Genomic DNA, 26,566 nt, shown 5'->3' on the forward strand with positions numbered 1-26,566 from the left:
TCTACCATCCCCTAGTACGAATTTACCTTTCTGAATCCCAAGTTTATTGTCTATAAAATGAGGCTAGCTCATGTGATGACTGTAATGATTAAACAAGACAAACATGTACACTGGCTCATAGTAGGTATTTAGTAAATGTTAACTTTTTTGTTCTTCAAAGATGTTGTAGAGGACTTATTCAGCTCGTAAGTGTCCTAACCTTATTTAAATCCACCACTTTTTCTATGGGCTGCTGCATGGGAGGGAGGCCTGCTGGCCGACTGCAGGTGTCCTAGCCTTGTTACTCTGGGGTCCCTCTCCCTGCCAGCCTCCCCACTCCTGGTACCTGTGAAGGGCCCTGATCAGCCATCCCAGAGTTTTTCCTCCCCTCGGCTTTTCCCCCACATCTCATGGTGGTTGTCCCTTGGATCCCAGGTTTGTCGCCCACTGGAATATTGCCAAGTCTATGGCTGGGTACTACCAGGAGTCTGGCCGGGCAGGCAGAGATGGAAAGCCTTCCTGGTGCCGCCTCTACTATTCCAGGAGCGACCGGGACCAAGTCAGCTTCCTGATCAGGAAGGAAGTTGCAAAACTGCAGGTGAGTCCTGGACAGTAGGAGCCCTTCCTGTCCGAACCCACCGCGCCACCATTTCACACAGCGTATTTTGGAACCCAGATGGGGCTTCTATAATCCGGAGGGGTGCTCCTGAGGCTCGAAAGTACAAGGGGGCGAATGGGGAATTGTTGGTAGATAGCTTGTAACAAGGTTAGACTTTTTTCTTTATACTTTATCTTTGTGCAGTCTGTTGTGTGTGTGTTATTTTATATAGTCAGGATCAATCCTGCCCTGATGGTCCAATGGTTAGGACTCGGCGCTTTCACTGTCGTGGCCCCAGGTTCAATATCTGGTCAAGGAATTAAGATCCTGAAAACTGTGTGGCCCAAAGAAAAAGGATTAAGATTAGTCCAGTATGTCACCTGGGGCTGGAGATCCAGTGAAGATACTTTTGTAATGTAAATTAAAAATCCAGAAAGCTATCTTTTCAAAAAACCAAATATTTGGATACATAAATAATCTAAAGTTTCCATAAATCCTGAATCTGTGGAAAAATTCTGTGTGGTGAAGATACCATCAAGAGAGGCAATAGATAAATAATAGACCTGGAAAGATATTTAATGTAAAAGGTAAACCAAAGGTTAAAGTGGGCAATAAATAGAGAGCTTTCCCCAACTGACAAGAGAATATAAAGGATATGAAACAAAAATTCCCAGAAAAACTCATCAAATGATATATCCAAAGATGTTCAAATCTAGTAGTAATCAAGGAGGTGCAAATTAAACTAAAATCTGACACATGTGTAACAGCTCAAACCCTATTGCTATGGGCACGTGTAGGAAAGAGTGTCTACACTTTGCCAAGAGAAAAATGCAGTGTTACAGTCTTTTGCAGAGGGAAGCAATCTAGCAATATCTATTAAAATTTTAAAATACAGGTAGGGAATTCCCTGGTGGTCCGGTGATTAAGACTCTGGTCTAGTGGTTAAGACTCTGTGCTTCCACTGCAAGGGGCGAGGTTTGATCCCTTATCTAGGAATTAAGATCCCACATACCAAAAAAGGAAAAAGAGTGTATATACATACATACATACATATAGGTACCCTTTAAGCGAGATAGCCTATTTCTGGAACTAAGTCACCTGAAATTGCTTTAAAAAAGTGACCTGGGACCTGCCTTGACTGGAGCTGGAACTTTGGGGAATTTCTGTTTTCCAAAAGCTGCTCAGGTGATGCATGGTCAGGTGTGGAGACTGTTTTGTGAATGGCTTTATTAGTATCCTTTGCTGTTTTTCTCTCTCATCATTTGTTGGGCTATACGGTAGTCCAACTATGTAAGACTTTTGCTGAATAGTTGTTTCTTGTCTCCAGGAAAAGAGAGGGAACAAAGCATCTGATAAAGCTGCAGTCTTGGCCTTTGATGCCCTGGTGGCCTTCTGCGAAGAATCGGGGTGAGTGACGTATCTTGTGTGTGGAGCCAAGTGTTGATGAGACCTTTCCTTCCCCCGGTACCACACGTTAACCAGCTCATGTAGGGCAGCTCCTGAGCCACCAAGGGACCCCTGCCTGCTGATGGCCATCGTGTGGGATGTTTCCTGTCAGGGAGCATGGAAGGTGGTACGCGTCCACTTTTCTGTGGAAGGCCCCAGAAACTCTGGCCCTGTGAGGATTCATTGTGTGTTTGGGTGGTCACCCACCCATCCCACTCTACCCGCTCCCGGAGTAGCTGCCCTGTGAGTAACTCCGTTCCAGGAGATGCGGCCCATTCTGCACCACTGGCGTTGCAGTTGCCATGGAGCTGGGCCACTGGCTTCACTTGTAGGGTAGTCAGTCTCGTCCCAGACCCAAACAGAAACGTGTGGCTCAGCTTGTCTCTTAGGGGGCGGAGGGGGCGGTAATGTGCTTGGAGAGACATCAGCGTTTCTAATGTAACAGCAGCCTGCCCACTTTGGAAACCACGTATGTGTTTGATCCGCATCTGCTGCTGGAGGGGGCTATGAAAGAGCCTGATAGCTGCTCAGGGCGGGCCCCGGACACGAGCAGCTGTGGGCACATTGTGTGAGGGACGTCCAGGAGCATTCGAGACAGGCTAGGAGCCCTGGCATTTGTATAGTGCTTGGGTCAAAAAGCTCTTTGATTCCTCTACTCTCATTAGTTAGATCTCATTGGACAACCTGTAAGGTAGATGCAGAACTGATGGCTTCAGACTTCGAGTGGACCAGAGAGGTCATGGTCACGAAGCTCACAGCTGGACAGATGCTAATCCCCAGTCTTCCAGTTGTCAGGGACGTGCACGTTTTCATACACACATGCCATCTTGGTTTTTGCTGTACTAGATTCTCGAAGCACGGAGCTGATTAAGTGCATGGTCCTCGTGTCCAGCAGAGGTTTGACGGTTTCCTCTGGAGACCAGAGAGGCTCTTACTTGGGCCGTGTGTTCTGACTCTCACCCCCTCCTCTTCACTGATGAGTTGGTGGCTCCTGGGTTTAAGCTGTCTCCTTCTCCAAGCAGCCATCTCTGATTTGGCCTCGCAAGACCACGCCCAGCAGAGGTGGTCAGGACCCCTGCCCACAGCCCCTGTGACCAGAGCCCTTTGTAGGCACTCATGCTATGAACTGCTAAATTAGGCCTCCTTCGGCTTCTTGAGTGAAGTGCTTGTCCTGAAAGGGCTCTGTGTCCTTGCTGGGTATCAGAGTCCCCTGTGCTGGAAAGCGCCCTGGCTGGGTTCTTGTTGGGGATGAGTCCGAGGCTCTGCGAGGCTGTCCGGAGGCTTAGCTCTGCCACCTCTAGGCTGCAGCAGCTCACCACACAAGAGGACAGGTCCTCCCAGGGGCCTCTGCCTTCTGTCTCAGCTCGAGGAGCTGGGGCCTCTTAATGTGTCAGGGGCTGGGCATTGGGGGGCCTCCTGTTGCCCTGTAAGCTGCCTTATCTCTTCTGTCTCTCTTGTGGCACGTGAGGTTGTCTGATGCCAGGACTTCCAGGCCCTGGGATGGAGGCAACATGGCCGGTGTGGCTGGATTTGAAATTGCTCTTTGAATGAAAGAGAATGTTTCTTTATTGCACAAATGGTACATAGCACAAAGGCAAAGCCCCTTCTCCACCAGACATCTGCCCCTTTTCTAAGAATAGCCTGGTTTGAAGTCGACATTGAAGCAGCTGTTTGCAAAGGGAGGGCACCTGGCAGCAAGGGACAGGCTAGCATGGTGGCGTCGGCAGAGGCGGGGACATGTCCACAGAGGCTGCATTGTGGGTGGGGTGCATGGGGGCTGGGGGGCTCTGTGGGGGATACCCGAGCATCTCTGGGACCAAGAGAAAAGACAAGCGGGTCATAGGAAGGAGGCCAGTGTGGGGCATCCGGCCAGCTTCCTGTCTTCTCGGTGTGCAGCTGCTTTCTCTGAGCGTGACCATGAGATGCGTTTGATGACTGATGACGTGGCCTAATTTACCTTTGAGTGTAAAAAGGAATAGTAATTAGGTTGAAAGTAACCTCTGGCCTAGAGGCCTCTGCACCCTGAGATAGGAAGAACTGCTTTGGTTTAGGCCTAGATTGTACTGGGCTCCATTGTCTTACAGGGTCTCAAGACTCAGAGAGCTAACAGTTCAGGCATCCCTCTGTTTATCCATTCCTTTGCTCATTTGTTCATTCATTCATTTGTTCAACCAGCAAACATTGACAGGTACTGACTCTGGGCAAGGCGCCACCAGAAAAGGGGGTACAATGGGGAACAGAAGGAGACCCAGCCCCTGCTTTTTGTACTTGAACCAGTGGGGAAGACAGGTATTTATCAGATGATTATATGAAAAATGTTTAATTCCAGACTGTTAAAGGGCTTTGAAGAAAGAGTACATGGTGTTTTGAGAGTGGCCCCCTTGGCCTTCAGAAAGTCAGGTCACGACTCTTCATCCTGGTTGGTCGTTTTGTTCACGGGGAGGAAACCAAAGATAATAGCAAACAAGATGAGAGACAGGACCGTGGTGAAGAACAGGATGATCACTGCCAGGCCCCCCTGGTCCCAAGGGTTCTGCCAGAACTCCGTCTTCCAGGAGTATTTCGATAGCATTCTGTCCATTTGAACCTGGAAAGGCGGGGACAGAGGCCCTGAATGCCGGGGCTTCTCCATGGCCCTCCCCGTGTGCCACTCCCTGCTCCCCTAACTTCATTCTCTGGCGCGGTCTCAGAACAGCCGCCACCTCTGCAGTTGGCATTGAGGGGACGGTGGGTCATGGGGCTTGGTGCCTCGGGCAGGCCACAGATGGGCTTTCCTCCGCAGAAGCGAAGGTGGTCCTGTGGGTGGTCTGGTGCGCTCTGCTTTCCCCAGGCCTTTCCTCAGCAGCCCTGCTGTGATCAGGGGCTTTCTCTCCCATCCCTGAGACCTGCTCAGCCAGAACCTGAAAAGCACTGCTATAGGGACTTCCCTGGTGGCCCAGTGGTTAAGACACTAATCTTAACCCCAGGGCAGGGGGCACAGGTTCGATCCCTGGTCGGGGAGTTAAGAGTCTGCACGCCACATGACATGGCCAAAAAAATAAGTGAAAAGCACTGATATAGACCCTTTCTGGTTTTCCTGCCTCAGTTGCAAACATCTGGGGAGCATTTTGAGAGGTCTGCACTGGAGCCAAGGAGTGGACAGACTCAAGCTGGGAGCTCAGCCAGCTTCCTTAGAGGCAGGTGAAAGCAGGACTAACTAATCGTCTTGAAACACAGCTGAGATGGGCAGGCTGCGAGCCAGTAGCCAGTTGAAGGGAGTAAAGGTGGAGGAGGAAGGTGCCATTACCTGGGTCTGCTGCTCTCGGTCTTGTGTCCTAAGAGAGGGTGGATCAGGGGAATCCTTCAGAGCCACGCTTTGTGGGGCCCAAGCTGAAGACGCTGCCAGGAGACCAGAGCTCTGCCCTGACTCAGAGAAGCAACTTTTGGGAGGAAAAGGGGTCGCCCTGATGGCTGGCCCTGACCAGACCTGCCTTCTGTCGCCAGAGCAGACAAAGGTGGGCTAGGGCCTGTTGCCGAGCAACCGCATTCCCTTTCAGCCTTTCACACTTACCCCCTCTGCTGTTTTCTGTCCTCTTGCAATGCTGTTTTGGGGGGCTGTTCAGGGCGTGTGGGTTGAGATGTCCTGGCTGAGACAAATCAGAATTGGAGTCAGAGTGAGAGAATGGCTCCAGGGCCCTTGCCCCAGGCCACCTGTCCCCCTCACCTGTGTCCTTCCCCTCAGTCCAGATGACCTGTCCCCTGAAAGGACCTGCTCAGGAGGCCCCAGGGCTGGGGTGCCACCCATGGCTGCTTGCTTTCTATGGCACCGGGTAGATTATTAACCACAGCTCCCTGCTGGTACCTCCTGGAACCAGCATGGGGGTGTTTATCATCAGCGAGGCCCCAGCTTCCTGTGGAGGCCTGACTTCTCCCTCGGTATCTTTGCCGCTCAGGCCTGGCCTCAACTGTTTCTTGTGGGTTCCCACCCCTGGTGTGATGGAGTGGCTGGGAAGCAGGAGTGGGGCCTGTGCCCTGGTGCGTGGAACCTGGTGGCCGCCATTCCCTCCTTAAAAGACAGGAGTCAAGTGTCCATGGTGGCCAGGAACTGCGCTAGGCACCTGTGTCCAATTGTGAGCAAGACAGGCAGGTTCTGTCTTCCCAGGGGTTACATTCTAGGGCCTGTTGGAGTCGTGTGGGAGCATTTCTGAAGGCCTGTGCCCAGGCCCCTCCTCCAGGTGTGTTAGAAGCCTGTGCTTGGTAAGCTCGCCAGGTGATTCTCACGTACAGCCGGGGCTCAGGAGATGGTGGGCGAGTTCCGTGAAGTCCTTCTTAACTCTCCTGGCCTCACTGACTCGGGCTCACCTGCTGCCTCGTATTTCCTTCCGTAAAACACACTGACTAATGCCCTTGGCCGCCAGGGTCTAAGCACACCCTCCGGCTCCCACTCCATCAGCCTAGTTGGATGCTTATTAAGAGTCAGCTGTTTGTTCCCCAACCTGTTTTGTGGCAGCTGTAGTTGCTAATAGTTACATAATTTCAGTTACGATTACATGGAAACGCAGCAGTGGTAATAGCTGAAACCCCAGTTTGACAACCGGGGAACAGGCAGGGAGAGGTTAAGTAACTTACCCAAGGTCACACAGCTAAGAAGTTACTGCTCTGAGGGTTGGACCCAGCTGTTCCTCTCAGCTGCACCGTCTGAGCTCTGAAGCGCTATGTTGGACCTCAGAACAAGCGGAGAGGGAAAGTCTTTCTGTAAATACTACTTGACCACTTTAGAATCATTCAGATGGCATTTCTGTCAAAAATAGATGTGGACAAGACAGCTGTAAACAGTTCCTAAAAATGCAGAAGGATTTCACAATCAGGTTTCTTTGCAGATGCCTTTTTTTTTAGAAAGCTTTTTTTTACTTTAAAACAATATTACTTATTTGACCATGTCGGGTCTTAGTTGAGTCAAGCGGGATCTTTCATTGCCGTACACGGACTCTCTAGTTGTGGTGCACAGGCTCCAAAGTTGTGGCGCGTGGCCTTAGTTGCTCTGAGGCAATGTGGGGTCTCAGTTCCCTGACCAGGGATCGACCCTGAGTCCCCAGCATTGCAGGGTGGATTGTTAACCACTGGGCCACCAGGGAAGTCCCCTTATTCTGCCTCAAAGAAATAAAAATTAGCTAAATGGACAAGTCAGGAAACCTGATCAGCAAATCCACACTCAGAGAAAAGACCTTGGCCCTACATCATAAAGATGTGTGTCTGTGTTTCCATCTCAGATGAGGAGTGTAGAGTGTGTATGTCTCATGTACGCAAACATTGCTTTAATTGATTGCTGGCCCAGGTCAGAAAATTCTTCTGAAATGATCACCAGGAAGGGAGTGATATGGTGGGAAGAGGTAGAGAATGCTGTTGGTGTCCTTGGCATGGCCTGGGGCCCAGGGGACTCCCCTGGGAGGAGCAATGATTAAGTTGAGATGTGAAGATGATGTAAGAGTTAGAATTAGGGGACAGCAGGCAACTGCTCCCCAAGGAGAGTCTAAGAAACATTTTCTAAGTACAGAATTGTTTTGTTTTCAGTTATTTTTTAAATGATTGTTTTGTTGTTGTTCGTACCGCATGGCTTGCAGGATTTCAGGAACCTAACCCAGGGGGTTAATAAGGAACTGGATCTGGACCATGGCAGTGACAGTCCAGAATCCTAACCGTTAGGCCACCAGGGAACTCCCTGTCCTCTGTTTTTTAGGCTCTGGAATTTGTTGTTACCCACAAGCAAATATATTGTCCTAAAGGTTGTTATTTGTAGATTGCTTTCAAACATTAATGTTCGGGAAAACAGATTTCAGAGAAAACGGTTTTGTGTGGCCTCTGCTAATGAGATTCTTGCACCGGTGGCTTGACTGTAGTTTCTGAGGTGTAATGCCTGGACAGTAAACTATGCAGATCTGAAGCGTAGAGTGAAAAACCCTTGTGAGGCACCAGAGACCACAATCGTGGGCATTGTTGGAGCAGAGGCCACAGGCAGAGGCCGGGGCGTGAAGAGGCGCGGAGATCAGCGCCGAGGCTGGCGGGGACACTGCGGCAGTGACTGCAGGCAGACGCCGCTGGCGACCTGGTCCAGGGTGGCACAGCGGTGGGAGCGGAGAGGTCTGGTCGCCAGCGTCAGCCGGGTGTTCTCTGGGGCTCGGACGGCCTGACGGCACCTCTTCCAAGGCCCCCACCTGCCTTGCTGTACCTCCTTGTGTATTCCTCCCTACAATGGGGGGGATTGCTATCTTCTCTCCCTGCCCATCTTCCCCAGAGGACCAGCCAGAGTGTGTCAGGCTGCTGTTGTGTGCAAGGAGGTCTGGTTGGTTGAGCTGCGGGGGCTTGGAGCCTGCTTGGAATCTGACCTGACAGCCGCGGGGGAGCCACTGGTGGTGGGGCTGTGCCCCTGGGAGCCCCCGAGGACGGGGACAGAATCTTATTTGGACCCGGCAGTTAGGTACTGCCTGGCCTGGGGGAGGAAAACACAGGAAGTGAACTTCCTGTCCACCTGTAGGTGCCCAGGGCTGCCCGTGGTCCCCACTTCTTGGCAGCTGCTCGCAGGAGCATGAATCTTTTCTAGAAAAGAAGCTGAGCGTCAGTTACCCTGACGAAGGATGTTCTCGATGCTAATGAACCTGCTGAAGGAAGATCACACTAGGATGAGGCTGCTGTGTCCTCTGAACCGAGGGCTTCCTGGGGACCCTCCAGCTGTGGGTGCTGCACCCGGGAAAGGCAGGGCGTCACATGCTCCCACCTTCCCTGTGTTTTCCTTCTGAGAGGGAGCGGTGGATGGGCCCCACCCCAGCTCTTAACTCTTCGGCCACACCCACTCACAGGGAAGGGTGTGGGGTGCGGCTCTTTGGGGCCTGAGATTGTTAGGTGGTGGGTGATGGAGTGCGAGCCTTATCAGCACTGCAGCTAGAGGCCTGGGGTGTGGTGAGCCAGATGGGCGGGTCCTGCCACTGTTCAGCTGGTCCAGTTTAGGCAAGTTACCTACTTCCTCACCTTTGAAAAGGGGATCATAATGGTCTGTTTGACATTAGGTTGTTGTGATAATTAAATGAATTAATCTGTGTCAGAAGGCTTCAGACACTGCCTGGGGGAGGGGGGCGGCACTGAGCCACCTCCCTTCTCAGCATTATTGTCATGATTATTATCACTATTATTCCTAACCCCATTCTTTCCTGGTGGTGGTAGAATGGTAGAGTGTACAGACAGATTCTTGCATTTCTTTTATTTTCTGTGGAAGCATTTCCTCTTTGGGTCTTCCACCCAAACCAAACCCATTAGACAAGTCCCTGGACACCAGGAAGGGAAGCCAGCCGGGGAGAGGGCTTCTGCTGCCGGCCTGAGCTGGAGGCGGTGGAGTGGTGGTGGCTGGCATCCACTCTCCCCTCCCGTTTCCCGAGGAGCTGGGGCTCTGCCTCCAGGCAACCAGGGCAGGCTGCACAGGCCGAGACGCCGGAGGTGTGTAGGAACACAGGGCTCTTCATGGCTCTGATGACCGGTGTTGGGGGCGGGCAGCAGGTACTGTGGGAGCCTCTGCCTCCCCTACCCTCATTCCTGGGTTTATAGCTCTACCTGGAAAATTCTGTGCAGAGAAAGTAAACTGGAGGGCAGGAGTCGGGGCAGGGTTGTGTCAGCAGGACCGCTCCTTAAAATGGGTCCACATTGCTGTGGCTCAGCCCCCCAAATAGAGGGGCAAATAAGGATGCTTCGTATCCGTGGAGCTCTTAAGCTATGCCCGGTGTTGGGCAGGTCACCATGCCAAGGCCGTCTTGGTTTATCCTCACAGGCTTACCTCAGGAGTCGGGTACCAGGACTGGCCCCATTTCGCAGGGGAAGGTCGAGTTGCTAACATCTGTTCACGTAGCTGGTTGGGGGCTGGAGGGGTGGCAAGGATTTGAACCCAGACCGTCTGGCCCATTGGGGAGAGGATGGTGTGGTCGGGAGGCAGGTTATGGACAACAGTAGGGACCTCACCTGTCTTATTCCGGAAGTTTGGGAGGACCTGCTAGGACAAGGGCGTGCCGCCTACAGCTAATGGCGGTGGTGACTGTGGTGTGGCATTCTTGAGCCCGGCACCTGCCTGCGGCAGATGCAGCTTCCGTCGTAGCCGACCAGGCACCTGGGAGGCGGCGCTCGGCAGGAGGGGCCCTGCAGCCCTCCCCTGGTTCTGGAGTCTTACCCCCTTCCCCGCCCCCCCACGTGGCATTCTTGCCTGTGTGTTTCTCCAGCTTCCGTGGGCACAGGGAGAGCAGAAGCTGCAAGGAGAAGACACTGGCCACATCCCCGGGGTCCTGGCACGTCGCACTCCCGATGCACAGGGCCCAGCCCGGGGAGTGGGGCGCTGCGGAAACGCGTAAACAGAAAGCCTTTACTGGAAAGAAGCAGGCAAACCCTGGAATAGAACACACATGTTCCCTACTCTGGGGGGCGCTTGGGACCCGGTAGCTCCTGCACAGAGCCCCTCTGATTGACCTTCTCCTCTCTGGCTTGGGACCCCCAAGGGCCAGCTCCCCACAGATGCGGGCTGTTCTCCAAGTACGGGCACCACGCTCTGTGCTTTGTTAAAAAGTGCAGGTCGGCAAAGAATCTCTGGTGGTTTTCTGTCTTTGAAACCTTTGATCCCTTCTGGGCGCCCTGCAGGTGAGAGTTCTGTGGCCAAAACAGCCGGTGTCCTTGCTGAGGCTCCAGGTCTCCATCGGCGTCCGGGTCCCTGGGCTCGGCCAGGGCTGAGCTGTGGGTCTTTGTCTTGAGGGGCGAGGGCTGCAGGGCCAGGCTGACACCTGGGTCGTGGTGCCGGCGGTCTCCTCTCCGGCTTCTCGGTCATCCCCCTGGCCCTCACGGTGGGGTCATGGGTCCCACCTGGGTCCTCCTGCCTCTCCGCCTGGGGCAGCAGTACTGGCAGCAGCAGAAGCCGCAGGCAATCAGTAGCAGCAGCACCACGGTGGCTGGAGGGGTGGGGGACAGCAGAGAGCGCGGGAGACTCAGACAGGGTTGGGGAGAGAGCGCGCCCCCGTGGGGCCTGGAGGGCCTTCCCCAAAGGTCTGCTTGCTGGTCAGAAACGCCGAGAGTCTGGGGAGAGGAGTGACTGTCCCCACGCCGGCCCCCAGAGCTCTTGCTCCCTGCATCCCTGGGTTGAGGTCCCGGGAGCACCCCTGGGCCCTGGTTTTCAGCACACCCTGTCCGCAGGGCAGCATGTCGGAGGATAGGGGAGACCCCCTGCCCCCCACCCTCTGGAGACATCTGCTTCTCCTCCTCTGTCTGGGGGGCCACCCAGCCCTCCGACTGGCACCACGGTTTCCTCTCCCGGACGCGAGGAAGGGCCCCGGCTTACCTGTGAAAACCACCAGGACTGAGAAAGCCAGGATCTCCACGGGCTCGGCCTGCGGCAGCCTCTGCAGCTTAAGCAGCAGCCTGTCCCCGATGGAGTGTAACTCCTGCACAAGGTCGCTGGCTGCCATGCTGCGCCGGGTCCCTGCCGGGTGCCTCCTGGGCTGCAGAGCAGAGAGAGGACCTGGCGTCCCCGAGGAGCTGGCTCCCGAGAGTCCGCCCTCTCACCCACCCCGGCCCGCAGAACGGGTTTGTCAGGCCTCACCCATCAGAGTCCGGTGGCTCACCAGGGAGGAGGGGCGCCGTGGGGCCCCTCGCTCAGCGCTGGCCCTCACCCCCGCCTCGCTGGCACTGCCCCTGCCCGGGACACAGGAGGATGGGGAGCCTGAGGCCCCGCCACAGGGCTCCCGGGCACAGCCAGCCCTGGGAGGGCTCTGCCAGTCAGCCAGGGTCAGCCATGCTTGCTGGCTGTGAAGGTGACTGCCCTGTTCCGCTCCTTTGTTTTGAGACACAACTAGGTGTTGTCAGGGTGTCTGCTATGGACACAGCTCCCCGGTTGGTTTCCTGGTGCAGACATGGGGCTCTGGGATCCCAGCCTGCACCTTTACTTTGCGTCACTTTTGGGGACAGAGGGTCAGGTTCTCCCGGGAGCGGGCTCATGGGGGCTGCTGGCAGGGTTGGCCAGAGGTGAGAGCTGACCGTGGCGGGGGGGTGGGATCTGAGGCCCCCTGGGGTCCCCCACCCCTCTCATCAGCCCCATTTCTTTCCTCATTCGGTGTCTTCCTGTGAGAAGGTGGGGTGACACCGTACTCCTCCAGTTTTCCCCAAGGAGTCTTCTCTAAGGGTGGGACCAGGCATCCCCGGGAGGGTGTAAGTGCCCCGCTCTTGCTGATTGGGACCTGCTCTTCTGGCTCTCAAGAGGGTCTCCTCCGCTCCCCCACACCCCCGCCCCCTGAGTGGCCGGTCAGCCTCCAGGCCCCGTGACCCAGGGCTTCCTCCGGTCTGTCCTGCCTGAGGGGCCGAAGGTGAAGGCCCAGGCCAAGTTAGTGAGTCAGGGCACGTTATGCCCCAGGCTTTCTTCCTCTGGCGCCTCACCAGTGGGCACGAGGGAGCCAGCGCCTCTTGAGCGAGGGCTCATGAACAGCCTGGGCCAACCCAGCCTCAACCTGTTCACCGAGGCGGGGCTGCCGGTGGCCCAGGGCCTGCGCCAGACCTTAAGCTGTTGTTACCGCTGCCCCGTCCCTGCTCTCTGCCTGGCAGGTTTGCCCGGAGCAGGCTGCGGTCAGCCCTGGCCCTGCCACCGCAGCGTAGCGTCCTCAGAGCTGCCTGGAAGGTCATTGGGCCCTCTGCGCCGCCCTTGGCTCCCTGCCCTCTCTGACGCGTGGCCTTTGCTCGAGGAGGGAGCCCCCCTCCTGCCCAGCCCTTCCTTCTTGGGCAGCTCTGGTCGTTAGAAGGTGGGACCTCCTGGTGGCCTCATAAGCCCCACCCATGGTCACTTAGGCCACTTCTGCCCCGCAGTCCTCCAGGGCCTGGACGGTGGCTGGCACAGGTGCCTCCTTCTCCACAGGGTACCTGCTCCCGTCTGGCCAGCCAGCCCCCGAAGCACAGCATTTGAATCATCCCGGGTTTGATGCTGCGGGCCTCCTCCTTGCTTTTGTGACTTGGGGTCACTTTGTCTCTTTGGGTCTGTTCCTCCCCTCATTTTACGTGAAGACGGGGTGCCCGCCTTGAGGCTGGTGGGAGGGAGGGTTGAGCTCAGCGCTGGGCTCCAGGATTGCCCGGGGCACGTGGTTCCGCTCTGGGCGGGGAGAGGCCAGACAGCCTTTGGGGGCAGTCACGGCCCCCTCCCCGCATACGCCATCAGTGGCCTTCCTCCAGCACCACTGGGGGTGTCGTCTGCGTCCTTCATGCCGGGATGTCTGTGGTGTGTGAGGTGAAGGAAGATGGTAGGGAGCCAGCTGGAGGCGGGCAGCTGTGTTGTAAATGATGGTGGGGGTAGCAGGCAGGTGGAGATGGCTCCGTGGAGGACTGGATGGTTTCTTGTCAGAGGGCGAAGCTCCTGGAGTCAGAGCCCCCCAGCTTCTCCCACGCCCCAGCCTAGGGTCTGCGTCTTTCTACAGAGGAGATCAGGAGCCCAGTCTTCCAATGTCCTGGGAGGCATAGGATTCTAGAATGCCATGTGTTATCCCCTTCTGCCTCCTTTCTTTTGCACATAGGGACCCTGAGACCGGAGAGAGGAAGGGACCTCTCCACGGTCACACTGTGCCTCCCTGGGCTCTTGTCCTGGGCAGCCTTCTCTTTGCAGACAAGATGAGTCAGCCCAGGAGCCGCGCACCGAGGGCCTGGCCCGTGTGACAGGCTCAGCACAGGACCAGGACTGTGCTCCACCCACACGTGGGAGTCTGGAGCACAGCGTCTTCACTCACTGGGCCGCGCCTGCTCTTTGAGAACCTCCTGTGACTTGTCACCAAAGGGCAGATCTCGCGAGTCTTTCTGTGTCAAGTTCACGAGGACCCCTTTCCTCGGGTCACACTGAGCAGACCTCCTCCCGCGGCCCAGTGCAGCAGACGTGTACAGGAGGGTGGTCCTGGGCCCCTGGGCGTCCCACTCCCTGGGTTTCCTGGAGGATGGGAGCCTGCCCACCTGACCCATTCCAGTGGGCCAACCGAAGCCCTCAGGGGGCTTGCACCAGGCTTCCGAGCTGGGCCGCTCTTGCTTCCCTTCTTTAGCTACACTTAGCCTGGCGTTCTCAGCTTGATTGGCCCAGGGCCTGCATTGCCTAATGGAGCCATCAGAGGCACTCCAGAGAGGAAGCGGGCACGCGGGCTGGCAGGGGTGCTTTTCCACTTGTGCCCCCATGCCTAAAGGCTCAGGAGGGATTGCAGAGGGGGTGGCTCCACTTCTGAGCGAGAGGTTGCTTGGAGACTCTGGTCAGTCGGGGTGCAGAGGGGGTGCAGGTGTGATCCCCACAGTAGGGAGGAGGAAGGTGGAGCGGAGGCTGAACTGCTGTGCAGGAAAGGTGGGGCCTGTTGGCCCTCCAGGGGTTAGGAAGTCAGAAAGCTGCAGACTCATGCCCGGGGGGCCCGGGCCCCACTCTGGGAAGAGCATCAGTCCACGCCAGCCGCGGGCCACAGACGCGCAAAGCCGGGGCCTGTGGGGACCTTAATCGGCCAGCTGCACCTGGGTCAGCCCCAGGGGTGCCCGTGCGATCCCGTCTACACGGGGGACAGGAGTGGATCTGCCCCGAAGACTGAAGCCCCCTTTGCTCTCCAGTTGCTATTTCATCCTTTCCAGCTTGGCCTTGAGTGAAAGGAGCCTTAGTGGGGCCCATGGGGGAGTTGGAGGGCCTTGTACAACTAGAGGGTGGAGGCACATTCCAGCAGGTCCCGGGCGGGCTTCCCAGCACGCTATTTAAAGCAAGGCCAAGGGTGCCTGACGCCGGGTGCCTGATATAACCAGCCGTCGTCAGGTGACCACGTGGCCGTGGCCCAGCAGTTGCTCAGCAGGGAGCCCTCAGCGTTCCCAGCTGTGGCCCGAGGAGAGGGGGCACTCCAGGGAGGGCTGCCTCTTGTCCTCTTAACCTTCCTCCCAGGTTTGGAGGGAGGTGGGCAGGGAAGCCCTGTGGGCTTCTCTATGGGTTTTGCCAGTCTTCCTCACTCAGGTCCACCACACTCCTTCCCAGGCTGTACTTCCTGCCTGTGAACCAGGGAAGCTAGAGTATCGCCCAGCCCCACGCCTGGTAGCACCTTGGTTAGGAGCAGCCAGAACAAGTGGTGGCTTTCCCTGGCTCTTGGCCCGCGTGGCCCTTCATGGCCCTGCCCGAGCCAGAGGGGCAGCCTGCAGAGCAGGGAGATGAGCCAGGCCGAGGGAAGGCTGGCAGAGCTGGAAGCACTAGGACACGTGCCTTTGGGTGGCATCTCCTGGCACAGAGGACCTTGCAACCGAGCAGGCAGGCGTCCTGCAGGCCAGACAGCTGCCACCTGGTACTGAAGTGGCCCTGTTTCCTTCTTGCCAAACTCCAAGTCCAGACACAGCTGCCTGGGGAGAACCCAGCCTGCGGGTGTTTGGTGACTGATAAGGGCGTGTTGGTGCCTCAGGGTCCAAGGGCTTCTTGCCCTGCCTTGTTATTTTATCAAGGTGGGTTTCATCCTTACTCCTTACTTGTTGGAGAAACAACCAGAATGAAGCATAACTGAAGTCCGTGGGCATCTTAGCAGATTCCCTGGGCCTAACCAGCAGAGATGCCCACTGTGCGCTGTGCTTCCGGCCTTGGCCCCACCTTGCGGCGGAAGGGAGACACTTGGGCCCGCAGCAGCCCAGGGTCTCCAGCCCCATAGCTCTGCTTGCTGCTGCTGACTCTTCCTGCAGTCCCAGGAGCTGGGCATCACCCTTGTATCCCCACTCAGGGACCCCCGTCCACTTGCGTCCTCTGGGTCTGGGGACTCTGATCCCCGCCTACCTGCCTGGGCCATCTTACGGTGGCTCACCGCTGTGTCCCTCCCTCGCTCGGCGTCTGTCCCCTCTCTCTGTCATCACTGCCCACCGCTGCAGGGCTTTTAGCCTCCCCAGCCCGCAGTCCAGGCCAGTTCCTCAGCGGAGCCAGGAACACACAGACTGATCTTTGGTTTCCACTTTAACCTGGGTGGTTGTTTTCTTTCCTAGTAGATGTGGACTTGTTTGCCTTGGGGAAGACATCTGGGGGGTGGGGGTGGCTGGGGAGGGAGCCTTTAATGCTGCTTGTGTGAGGACAGGGAGGCTGGAGCAGTGGGGGGGTCCGCAGTGTGGTGGCTGCAGTGGGCCCAGTACTGGGGCGGGGCAGCGCCCCCCCAGCTTCACTTCCACCCCACCCTGGGGTTGGAGCCCTCAAACGCTGGCCTGGTGCTCAGGGAGATTTGGGGGCTCCTGGCGATCTCAGTGGGCGCTGGGAGGAGGACCTGGGCCTGGCCCCACCCCAAGCCAAGAACACCAAGCGTCCCCGGCAAGAGGTGGCAGCTGCTGCTCTTGTGCTGGACGTCCGCATCCTGGGTGGTTTGAACTGGCTGGGCCTTCTCGACTGGGAGAAAGCAGGGACTTGATCCCGGGGAAAAAGGGAGGCTCAGTGGGCAGGTGACGGCTCTCTCCCCGACCAGGCCAGCCAAATCCCTCGTTTAAGCCCCCTGAATAGAAAAGGCTTAAACTAACTTTTGTCGAGTAAGCAGGCACCCCGGGCCCCTCTGCCTGCTCAGCAAATAGGAAGAAAACCACCCCGCGCTGCAGCCTCAGCCCGGGGCCCCTGCTGGGTCCCAGCGAAAGAAGGGAGAGCCCGGTTTGCGGGGGAGGCTGTCTGGAGGCTGTGCCCAAGTGTGTCGCCCAGGACCCTCTCTCCGTGTTCATGGTGGATCCACCCTCGAGGCTGGGGACCCTGGCGGCGCCCTTCCCTCCACCCCCCTCCTCTGTGACCGGCCACTCACCTGCGAGTCAGGTGCGGCGGGGGCGGCCACAGGTGCAGGGCCGCCAGCGGCCTCGAGTGTCTCTCCCGCCTGCCTCCCTGGTCGGCTCACACCTCTTCCTTCCTTTGCGGACGCGTCTCTCCTGACCCGCGGCTGTGCTCCCCGGGTGCCTCTGCTCAGCACAGCGGAGCTCCTGGCTGTTGACAGCCAGCCGCTGTCTCGGCCTCCCTCCGCTTTTTTGTTGTTGGTCGTCCTGGAGATCCAAGTGTCACATTACACAGGGCAGCCGCTCAAGTGGGGAGCCAGTGCCACCGCTGTGCCCGGGGGGGAATCCCTGCCGGGACGGCGTCCTGCAGGTTTCCTGTGCCCGCTCCCTGCCCCGAGGTCTGCGCGGCCCTCCTGTTCCTCCTCCTCTTCCTCTCCTCCCTCCGGGCGGGTGTGGGCTGGGCCTGGGCTGCGAGCTGATGAAAGAGGAGGGCGACTCGCACGTTCCCTGGCAAGGATGACCTCTAGGAGGCTCCACCTGAGTGGCAGAGTTGGGAGGGAGGGGGGCTTGCAGCTCTCTAGCCCTTTGCACCCCGCGGCCCCCTTGGGAGGGCCCATGTCCCTCAGCCCCCAATCTGTCCTTCAGGCGACTCCCCAGCAGGTCCTCCTCCTCTCTTCTCCTGGGAAAGAAAGTGGGGGAGCCGCCAGACCACCCAGGCCGTCAGCCTTCTGGGGCAGCATCTCGGGGAAGGACTTGGGAGTTCCGAGTGACCAGGGAGTTGCCCGGGCTTAGCCCGTCCCTTGGGGGTGGCCCCGGAGGAGAAAGGACGCTGCTGATCTTTTCTCGACAGTGTCCACTGGGGCTGTCTCCACACTCCTGGCCCAGCCAGCAGGGACAGGCTCCACAGCAGCCCAGCGGCCGGCGGGGCTGTTTGACATTTGGCTGGTCGTGCCACCCCAGCAGACCAGGCGGTGCCCGGAGCAGGACAGGGGCCGACCCCAGCCCGCATCTGCGAGCAGTCAATGGAGCCCTTTGAGTGTGAGCACAAAACGCCAGTGAGTCAGGGCTTGGGGGAGGGCGCGGGGAAGGAAGCCAGGCTTGTGGCCACACCACTCGGATGCCAGAGCGTCGCAGAGGCTGGACAGGCGGCCACTGTGCGGTGGCACAGACTTGGGCAGCGTGATGAGCAGCGTGGGTTTGGGTGCGGCGGGAATGGCGCCCTCTGGTGGCCGCGCAGCCAGCCCACCTTTCCCCAGGGCTGTGTTCTCGGAGCTGGCCTCTGGGTCTGCACTCTTCAGCCTGTTCCTTGCGGCCCCAGGCAGTGCTCGTGTTTAAGTCCTGTCCCAGCTACAGCAGTGGTCCCAGCTCTTCTTGTCTTTGGGACGTGGTACCTGGATGGCCTTGCCTCTGCTCTGGCCTCTCCAGAGGCTTTGCCCACCCCGTGCCTCATGCCTGCTGCAGGGACCACTGTTTGTAATGGCCCAGATGGAGCTGTGCCCTCCCCTCCTCCCCCGTCTCTACATCTGCCCCAGTGATCCACTGGGCCCCCACGGGAGAGACTGCTGGAGGCTGGCACCCCAAGGGGGCTGTGGTGGGTCAGGGCAGAGGAAGATGTGAGGAGGAAGACCACAGCCAAGGCTGCGCTCACCAGTGCCCAGCATGGGGTGCCAGCCCAGAGCTGCCTGGTTCCTGCTCCCAAGCAGTCTCCCGGTTCCGGGCCGTGTACACTGGGTCAGGCAGAGGCTTGTTGGGGACGACAGGGAGGAGTCGCCAGGAGACGGAAGGAGAGCAGAGCAATGGAGGGGGGGCCACTTCCTGCTGTTCCCTCTCCCCAGCCCCACTCAACAAGAGTAAGGAGCGGCAATAAGAGGCCTAAGTGCTAAGTGCTGTGACGCACTTCAGAGCGCTGTCTCGGCACTTACGCAGCCCGAGGGGCCAGAGCTCTCCTTGTACCGGGTTGTAGGCGTGTTGTGCTCGAGGTGCCTAGGCTTCATTTCAGGAGGTCAGACTCTTTCCCCAAGGACACAGCCTCAGCTATAGAGTCAGTGTCTGCACCCAGAGGCGATGCTTCTCCCAGGGTGCCCCACTCCCAGAGGATGGAGAGGGGGCTGGGGCCCAGAGCCTGGAGGAGTGCCCCATGGAGAAACAGAAGAATGGGGTTCGTGCCCTGGCTCCCCTGGGCACGTGTGTTACATGACTTTGAGGAATCTCCTTCAGCTCATTGTCCTCATCTCTAAAATGGGCACCCCACCCTGCCCAGTGATGCCTTGTGAGGCTTGCGTGAGATGCTGGCCACAGTGCCAGACAGCCACGCTCAGCCAGAGTTTGGGGATCGGGTAAACGAACGCTGGCCCGAGTGGGTCCCTCACCACCCCTGCTCCAGGTGCCGCCATGCCGCCATCGCCAAGTACTTCGGGGACGCACCCCCTGCCTGCACCAAAGGCTGTGACTGCTGCCAGAACCCCACGGGCGTGCGGAAGCAGTTGGACGCTTTGGAGCAGAGAAGCAGCTGGAATAAGACCTGCATTGGGCCCTCCCAGGGCAACGGCTATGACCCCGAGCTGTACGAGGGAGGCCGCAGGGGTTATGGGGGCTTTAGCAGGTAAGGGGCCATGAGACCAGGGCTCCCCAACCCACTGGAAATAGTCTGGCATTCTCTCCCTGGGGCCAAGGCCAGATCAGAAGTGACACATGCCCCCGCCCCGAGGGCCACGCTGGGGCCAGGACGTCAGTGTTGCGCCCAAACGTCCAGAGCATCAGAGACATCACTGCCCTACTAGACGCGTGATGGGAGGGCAAAGCCCAGACCCAGGACGGCTCATGCCCAGCCTGTCGCCTAGGTATGATGAAGGGTCTGGAGGCAGCGGGGACGAGAGCAGAGACGAGGCCCAGAAGCGGGAATGGAATCTCTTCTACCAGAAGCAGATGCGCCTGCGCAAGGTGAAGGGGGTGCGGCTCCGGGTGGCCCTGCTCACCCCTCTCCGGTGGGGCTCCGGGTGGCCCTGCTCACCCCTCTCGGCGCCTCTCCGGTGGGGCTCCGGGTAGCCCTGCTCACCCCTCTCTGGTGGGGCTCCGGGTGGCCCTGCTCACCCCTCTCTGGTGTGGCTCCGGGTGGCCCTGCTCACCCCTCTTGGCGCCTCTCTGGTGGGGCTCCGGGTGGCCCTGCTCACCCCTCTCTGGTGGGGCTCCGGGTGGCCCTGCTCACCCCTCTCTGGTGTGGCTCCGGGTGGCCCTGCTCACCCCTCTTGGCGCCTCTCTGGTGGGGCTCCGGGTGGCCCTGCTCACCCCTCTCTGGTGGGGCTCCGGGTGGCCCTGCTCACCCCTCTCTGGTGTGGCTCCGGGTGGCCCTGCTCACCCCTCTCTGGTGGGGCTCCGGGTGGCCCTGCTCACGCCTCTCTGGTGGGGCTCCGGGTGGCCCTGCTCACCCCTCTCGGCGCCCCTCTGGTGCGGCTCCGGGTGGCCCTGCTCACCCCTCTCTGGTGGGGCTCCGGGTGGCCCTGCTCACCCCTCTCTGGTGTGGCTCCGGGTGGCCCTGCTCACGCCTCTCTGGTGGGGCTCCGGGTGGCCCTGCTCACCCCTCTCGGCGCCTCTCTGGTGCGGCTCCGGGTGGCCCTGCTCACCCCTCTCTGGTGGGGCTCCGGGTGGCCCTGCTCACCCCTCTCGGCGCCTCTCTGGTGCGGCTCCGGGTGGCCCTGTTCACCCCTCTCTGGTGTGGTTCCGGGTGGCCCTGCTCACCCCTCTCTGGTGTGGTTCCGGGTGGCCCTGCTCACCCCTCTCTGGTGTGGCTCCGGGTGGCCCTGCTCACCCCTCTCTGGTGCGGCTCCGGGTGGCCCTGCTCACCCCTCTCGGCGCCTCTCTGGTGCTGGGCTGGGAGCTGTGTTGCTGTGTGGCAGGATGGCTCACAGGACCTCATGTCATCTTCTAGGGCAAAGACCCCAAGACAGAGGAGTTCGTACCCCCAGGTCAGCACAGAAATGTACCCTGGGCTGGTCCCAGGGTGTGGGTGGAGGATGCCTCTTTGGGGGATCGGGGATGCCAGAGAGCAGGAAGTAGTGTGGCAGGACTCACCTCTCCTCCACAGGTGAGGACTGTCCCCTGAGAGAGGCTGCCAGTAGGAAGATCCCCAGGCTCACTGTGAAGGTAAGAGGTGGGCAGCTCCTCACACCTGCCCCCAGGCTCTCCCCCGACCTGGGTCCTGTGTGACCCCCTTCTCACCCCGATGCAGGCCCGTGAGCACTGCCTGGGGCTCCTGGAGGAGGCGCTGAGCAGTAACCGCCAGGCCGCAGGTTCTGCTGATGGGTGAGTGTCGTCAGCCCCTGGCTTGTTTGGGCACGTGTGTGTGCTCTGTCCCTCAGTCGCGTCCGACTTTCTGCAGCCCCGTGGACTGTAGTCCGCCAGGCTCCTCTGTCCATGGGAGTCTCCAGGCAAGAATACTGGAGTGGGTTGCCATTCCTCCTCCAGGGGATATTCCCGACCCAGGGACCGAACCCACGTCTCCTGGGTCTCCTGCATCGGCAGGTGGGTTCTTTACCACTGAGCCACCTGGGAAGCCCAGTTTATTTGGGCACCTCTCCCCAAATTGTGACTCATCTTCTTCCCAAGGGGGTGTGGGTCTTCACACAGCCCCACCGGGGGGCAGCCTTGGGACTGCCCCCAAGGGACAGTAGGCCACAGCGCCCAGACAGTCCAGGCTGGAATCCCTGTGCCCAAGGCCATTCCCACCAGGCCCTGAAGCCATCTCCAGGGTCCCCTGGGGGGGGTCTCACAGGCTGCCCTCAGGCCGGACACCTTAATCTCATTGCTGCCCTCAGACTTGACCTCCAGGCCACGGCGGTGGAGCTGGAACATGAGACGTTCCGACATGCCAAGGCGGCCAATCTGTACAAGGCCAGCGTGCTGAAGAAGGTGGGCGTGCTGAAGAAGGGGCGGGTGGGGCAGCTCCCCACCCAGGGGGCCACTTACTCGGGGAGAAGCCCGACCTCCCTCCTTCCCTGGCTGCAAGGACTCCTAGCCAGCCCTGGGGGGCTCGGACTTGTCCGGTGTCCCTGCAAGCATGGGCTACAGAACCCACTCATAGAGAGCCTAGAGCTAGCGGGCGCCAGCCAGGGCATCCCCCACTCCCTCCCTGCCCCAGGTGGCTGAGATCCACAGAGCCTCGAAGGACGGGCACCTCTACAATGTGGGCGGTGGTCCCAGCAGCTGCAGCGCCCCGGCCGAGCCCCCGGAGCCCCCCGAGCATGGCGCCCTGCCCGCCTCCCAGGTGCACCCGGTGAGCGGCGCCCCGGCCCCTCGCCCCGAGCAACAGCGCAGTCCTCGCTCCTCCTGGCAACACAGCCCTGACCCTTGCTCCCCCCCTGCTCTGGAGCCCCCGCAGCACCTCTCTCACCAGCCCGACTCCCACGCCTCGGCCTGCCCAGGCCCTCCCGGCCACACCTGGACCCGCCAGCGAGCGCTGGAGGGCCTGTGGTCAGCAGCGTCTCTCCTCCTCGCAGCTCAAGCCCAAGCGTGTGGGAGCTGGTTTCCCCAAAGGCTCCTGCCTGTTCCAGACGGCCACCGAGCTGATAGAGAAGACGTGGGTCCCGGAGCAAGAGCCCCAGCCTGAGCAGGGCGGCGAGCAGGGGGCCCCCAGCCGGCCCTGTGACCACCAGGGTGCGGAGTGCGCTGAGCCCCTCCCTGGGCCCCGAGGAGAGGCCCCCGGGAGCGGTGCTGTTTGTCGGGGGCCCTCCCTTGAGGAGGAGAGAGGCCCCGCCCGGGGCAGCCCCACCGCCAAGGCCCGGGTCAATAAGAAGCAGCAGCAGCTCCTGGCTGCTGCGGCCCTCAAGGATTCTCAGAACATTGCCCGCTTCTTCTGCCGAAAGACCAAGAGCCCGCCCCTGCTCACTGCAGCCCCAGGGGCAGATAGTACCAGCCCCTCCCATGATGGGGCGCGGGGACCCCCGATGCTCCTGGAGAAGGGCTCAGGGCAGGAGGATGGAGCCGTGGGGCGTGGAGCCATGGGGCGTTTGGCTGCACCCCCCGAGACCAAGGAGTGTGCTGAGGAGGGCCCGAGGTGAGCGCACGGGTGTCCTGGCATCCCCTTGGCTCCCTGGGCCTCTGCCGCCTGGCCGGTTCCTGCCATGGGCTTCACTGGGCTGCCCAGGCTGAGGGGGCAGAGGCGACTGGACCCTGACGCCTGCTCCCCTTCTGGCCAGTGCCTGCCTGCTCAGAGACCAGAGGCCCCCCGAAGGCCAGCCCAGCCCCACAGAGGAGGCACAGAGAGGCAAGCGGCCCAGACCTCAGCAGGTACCAAGAGGCACAAGGCTGCCATGCTGGAGCCTGCTTGGGGAGGGGCCTGAGACAATCGTCTCCGATGTCCACATCCCAGGGCAGACGGGCCGGGCTAGATGGAGCCAGCGGGCGCGGAGGCCCAGTCTTCCAGAAGCAGGGAGGGGCCCAGAACAGGGGACTCCAGAGTGACCCTCCACTGTGGCCCTGCCCAGGAGAACCCGGGCAGCCAGGCTCAGAAGAGGCCTCGCCCCTCAGCCAAGGCCTCCATCCTAGCTGAGGTGAAGGGCAGTGTCTCAGCCAGTGACCAGAGCCCCTTGAGCCCCCAAGGCTCCTGCCAGCGCTCGGCGCCCAGCGTCTCCCTGAAGGAGGCTGCGGACGTGGTGGTCAGGTGTCTGACCCCCTTCTACAAGGAGGGCAAGTTTGCATCCAAGGTAGGGTAGGCGGTTGGGCCCTGTTCTCCCCTGAGCCAGGGGCACTGGGGTGCAGACGGTGGCGGGGGGCGGGGAGTGTGAGCCCAGGACAAGACAAGGCGGAAGCCAGCCCGCCCAGAGGCCCGCGGCCCCCTCCAGGGCATGCCTTGCTCTGGGCCGTGGCGTGGGCGGCTCAGGGGGCAGGCCTGTGCTCCCGGCCCCTCTGCACCTCTCTCTCCAGGAACTGTTCAAAGCCTTCGCCCGCCACCTCTCGCACTCGCTGACCCAGAGCCCCTGTCCGAGGAGAGGCGGTGAGTGTGAGCGGCACCGGCCGGGAGGGACCCGTGGGGGCTCCACTGGGAGGGGACTGGCCCTCACGCCCACCCCCCACCCTTGAATCTAGTGAAGGAAGAGGCGCAGGACATCATCAAGCAGTTGTTCCACGGCCGAGCCCGGTGTGAGAGTGAAGCCGACTGGCACGGCCTGTGTGGCCCGCAGAGATGACCAATGGGCCCGATGGGGCCCGCGTTCCCGCCCGCCCCCCAGGCTCCAGCGTGGTCCACCCGGCCTCGCTCAGGACCAGGGATGGTGGGTGGCCTGCTCTCCGGCTCTCCTGCTTCCAGCCACACCTCACTTTGGAAATGGGCCCGGACACCTCCCAAAGCGAGGTCAGCCCACCTTTCTTTTTGCTCGCAAAGCCTGAGGTCCTCTTTCTCCTCGCCTCCCTGCCTCCCTGGCCCTTGTGGTTGGGTTTTCTGGGCCAGATCCCCAGGTGAGAAAGGGGCATGTGGTGTGGCGGCTGCCAGAGAAGCAGAGGGAAAACGGTCCCTCCTGCTCTTAAAACACTTTAAACTCAGGGCGAGGCCCAGCAGGCCAAGGTTGTGGAGCCAACTCAGGAGGAGCCCCTGCTGCCCTCAGTCCACCCCACCGCCCTCTCCCCTCATGATGCTGCCTGCAGCCCAGCCCAGGGGCAGAGCTCGTGCCAAGAGGGGCAGCAGCCCGCCCTGCCCGGCTCAGCTCCTGGTCAGGAAGGCTGGGAGGGACATCAGCATTTACAGGAGAATAAAGTGTCCGGTTGGTTCTGACACGCACGTGCTCAGCCCTGTTCTCTCGGGAGTTTTATTTCCTAAGCAGCTGCTCCTCCCAGGTCTGGGCATGTGCTGATGTGGGCCAGGGCCCAAGTGGACATCTCCCCCAGGCTGGGTGACCCCCCAGACACCCAGGCCGAGTTCCTGCAGTGCCCACCGCAGGCCCACCCCAGAGTGAGGCTCCGGCACTTCCCCAGTTGAAGTCGCTGTAGCCACTCCACTGTGGGCCGTGCTACAGTGGATTCCAGGACAGCCAGGCGGTGAAGTCCAAACCAGACCAGCCTGACGGCACCCAGAGGAGACTTGTCAGGTGAGACGTGGGCCGGGGAGGGGTCCCGTCTCCGTCTCTGCCCCCCCGCCCCCGCCTTGGGTGCAGCGCAGCCGCTAGCTGGAAGGAGGGTTGCTGTCCAGCAGGAAGGTGATGGTGTGCTTCAGCTCCTGGGCCTGTGCGGGCGTGGGCACATGAGGGCAGGGCTCCCCCACCAGCCCCCCGCCTTTGTCCCCCAGCCCTGCCACGCCAGAGCCCTGGGCAGCAGCCTGTGCTCAGGCAGCCGGGCACACTGGGCCTGGGTGAGGCACTCGCCACCTTCTCGGGGCGTGTGGAGGCCACCCACCTGCGGAAGCTCAAACCAGATGGTCTGGGGGTCGTCGGCTGAGCCGTGGTTGAGTTCCAGGCCGGGGGGGCCCGCTGCCTCCAGCGGGCTCAGCAGGTGGAGCCGCTGCAGGTCCCTCAGGGCGATGGAGCAGCACAGCTCCTGGGGGTGGGGTCAGTGTCGGGGGTGGGGACCAGTGCCCCGAGGGTGCCCAGGCCAGCACGGGGGCGGGAGCCCGGCCCACCTGGGAGCTGGGGTCCATGAGGACGAGGTGCTGGCGGTTCAGCCCCAGGAGGCCGGGGCTGGGCAGGGCCGGATTGCTGACTCGCAGCACCATGTAGACCGTGTACCCGAAGAGGGGCAGCTCGCTCACGGCCTCTGCAGACAGAGAGCAGGGCTGGTGGGGAAGCTGCTCAGCCCCTCTACCCTTGCCCCTCCTTCCTGGGTGCCCCCTTCCCCGCTCCCTGGCTGTCCCCCTGCCCCAGACCCACCGATGAAGCTGATCTGCGCTTCCTGGGAGCTGCATCCTTGTAGCTGCCTCAGTTCCCGGCCCATCAGGCTCTTCACAGTGGCCGTGTTCATCTGCCATTGCTGCTGCCATTGCTGCTGCCTCGGCAAGTAAGCCAGGAGGTCTTGCCTAGGACACAGCCTGGTCAGGCGAGGCTGGGCAAACAGCTGGTGCTAAATCAATCAACCAGTGGCTACCATGGGTGAGACCAGGGATCCAGACACATGGATGAGGTGTGGGCCCTGCCCTGGAGGAGCATGGGGCGGGATGGGGGGACAGGTGTACATAGCCCGCTGGGTTAGGGCCATGAAGGGCACCAGTGGCCTCGACTTTGGAGGAGGGGGTAAAGGGGTGGCAGGAAGCATGGGGGCTGCGTTCCCGCTCACTCTGAGGGGAGCTCCTCCTTGTTCCTGCTGAGCTGCTGCAAGGCTGCCAATCTGGCGAGTCGGGCGTCTTCCTGGTGGCTGAGCCCCAGCTTCCCCTGAAGGTAGTCCTGCAGCACCTGAGCGGGCGGGGGCGGCACAGGGGCGGCTCCTGAGCCTCAGGCCCACTGCTGCCACCCCCTTCTCCTTTGAGGGCAGGGGGTCTTGGAGGGGCCCTGCCCAGGCAGCTGAGGCTGGCACCACCATGCAAGGCTGACCTGGCCGTAGTGGGTGCTGACGTAGGTGGGATTGTCAAAGTGCAGCCGGGTCTCCCAGCCGAGCCGCCGACTGTGCAGGCTCACGCCCGGGCCCCCCAGCACGCTGTTGAGGTACTCCTGGGGCCACAGGGGCCGGACCAGCTCACCTGCGCCTGCGCGGGGAGTCCAGGTTCACAGCCAGAACGGGCTTGCCAGGGCCAAGCCCCGCCCACGGCCTGGCCAAGCCCCGCCCATGGCCCGGTCAGCCACGCCCACGGCCTTGCCAGCCCCAGGCGTGGGAACCGCCTCC

General features: G+C 60.3%; 3 protein-coding genes across 6 annotated transcripts in view; 1 reads left to right on the top strand and 2 right to left on the bottom strand.

Annotated features, from left to right (window-relative positions):
* Positions 1 to 24,533, top strand: part of RECQL5 (RecQ like helicase 5) — a 30,358-nt gene extending 5,825 nt beyond the window's left edge. For both annotated transcript variants that reach the window (XM_061144817.1, XM_061144818.1), the window contains 14 exons: positions 415 to 577; positions 1,905 to 1,984; positions 19,155 to 19,373; positions 19,612 to 19,711; positions 20,697 to 20,733; positions 20,853 to 20,911; positions 20,997 to 21,070; positions 21,583 to 21,676; positions 21,906 to 22,040; positions 22,264 to 22,820; positions 22,963 to 23,053; positions 23,251 to 23,469; positions 23,690 to 23,759; positions 23,852 to 24,533. In XM_061144817.1, coding sequence (XP_061000800.1) covers positions 415 to 577; positions 1,905 to 1,984; positions 19,155 to 19,373; positions 19,612 to 19,711; positions 20,697 to 20,733; positions 20,853 to 20,911; positions 20,997 to 21,070; positions 21,583 to 21,676; positions 21,906 to 22,040; positions 22,264 to 22,820; positions 22,963 to 23,053; positions 23,251 to 23,469; positions 23,690 to 23,759; positions 23,852 to 23,952 — 1,999 coding nt within the window. In that variant the 3' untranslated portion in view covers positions 23,953 to 24,533. The remainder of the gene's footprint in view (positions 1 to 414; positions 578 to 1,904; positions 1,985 to 19,154; positions 19,374 to 19,611; positions 19,712 to 20,696; positions 20,734 to 20,852; positions 20,912 to 20,996; positions 21,071 to 21,582; positions 21,677 to 21,905; positions 22,041 to 22,263; positions 22,821 to 22,962; positions 23,054 to 23,250; positions 23,470 to 23,689; positions 23,760 to 23,851) is intronic.
* Positions 9,248 to 20,359, bottom strand: SMIM5 (small integral membrane protein 5). 3 transcript variants are annotated; one of them, XM_061144822.1, is made up of 4 exons: positions 20,347 to 20,359; positions 16,807 to 17,038; positions 11,361 to 11,520; positions 9,248 to 10,370 (listed from the first exon to the last, which is right to left on the bottom strand). In XM_061144822.1, the coding sequence occupies exons 3-4, from the start codon at positions 11,485 to 11,487 to the stop codon at positions 10,009 to 10,011; spliced, it is 489 nt and encodes a 162-aa protein (XP_061000805.1). In that variant the 5' UTR covers positions 11,488 to 11,520; positions 16,807 to 17,038; positions 20,347 to 20,359; the 3' UTR covers positions 9,248 to 10,008. The 3 variants fall into 3 exon arrangements, 2 of the variants coding, with proteins under 2 accessions (XP_061000805.1, XP_061000806.1); XR_009693102.1 differs by lacking the exon at positions 20,347 to 20,359 and adding an exon at positions 10,502 to 10,974 and having other exon boundaries at positions 10,245 to 10,370; positions 16,807 to 18,182; XM_061144823.1 differs by lacking the exon at positions 20,347 to 20,359 and having other exon boundaries at positions 10,228 to 10,974; positions 16,807 to 18,182.
* A 16-nt stretch (positions 24,534 to 24,549) lies between the features above and the next one.
* The window catches only part of MYO15B (myosin XVB), a 30,307-nt gene continuing 28,290 nt past the window's right edge, over positions 24,550 to 26,566 (bottom strand). The window contains exons 58-63 of the mRNA XM_061140790.1: positions 26,278 to 26,429; positions 26,024 to 26,139; positions 25,621 to 25,766; positions 25,374 to 25,507; positions 25,151 to 25,291; positions 24,550 to 24,980 (exon numbers count right to left, since the gene is read on the bottom strand). Of these exons, the coding sequence (XP_060996773.1) occupies positions 24,921 to 24,980; positions 25,151 to 25,291; positions 25,374 to 25,507; positions 25,621 to 25,766; positions 26,024 to 26,139; positions 26,278 to 26,429 (749 nt within the window). The 3' untranslated portion in view covers positions 24,550 to 24,920. The remainder of the gene's footprint in view (positions 24,981 to 25,150; positions 25,292 to 25,373; positions 25,508 to 25,620; positions 25,767 to 26,023; positions 26,140 to 26,277; positions 26,430 to 26,566) is intronic.

Source organism: Dama dama, chromosome 5 (assembly GCF_033118175.1).
Source record: "Dama dama isolate Ldn47 chromosome 5, ASM3311817v1, whole genome shotgun sequence".
Taxonomy (NCBI): Eukaryota; Metazoa; Chordata; class Mammalia; order Artiodactyla; family Cervidae; genus Dama; species Dama dama.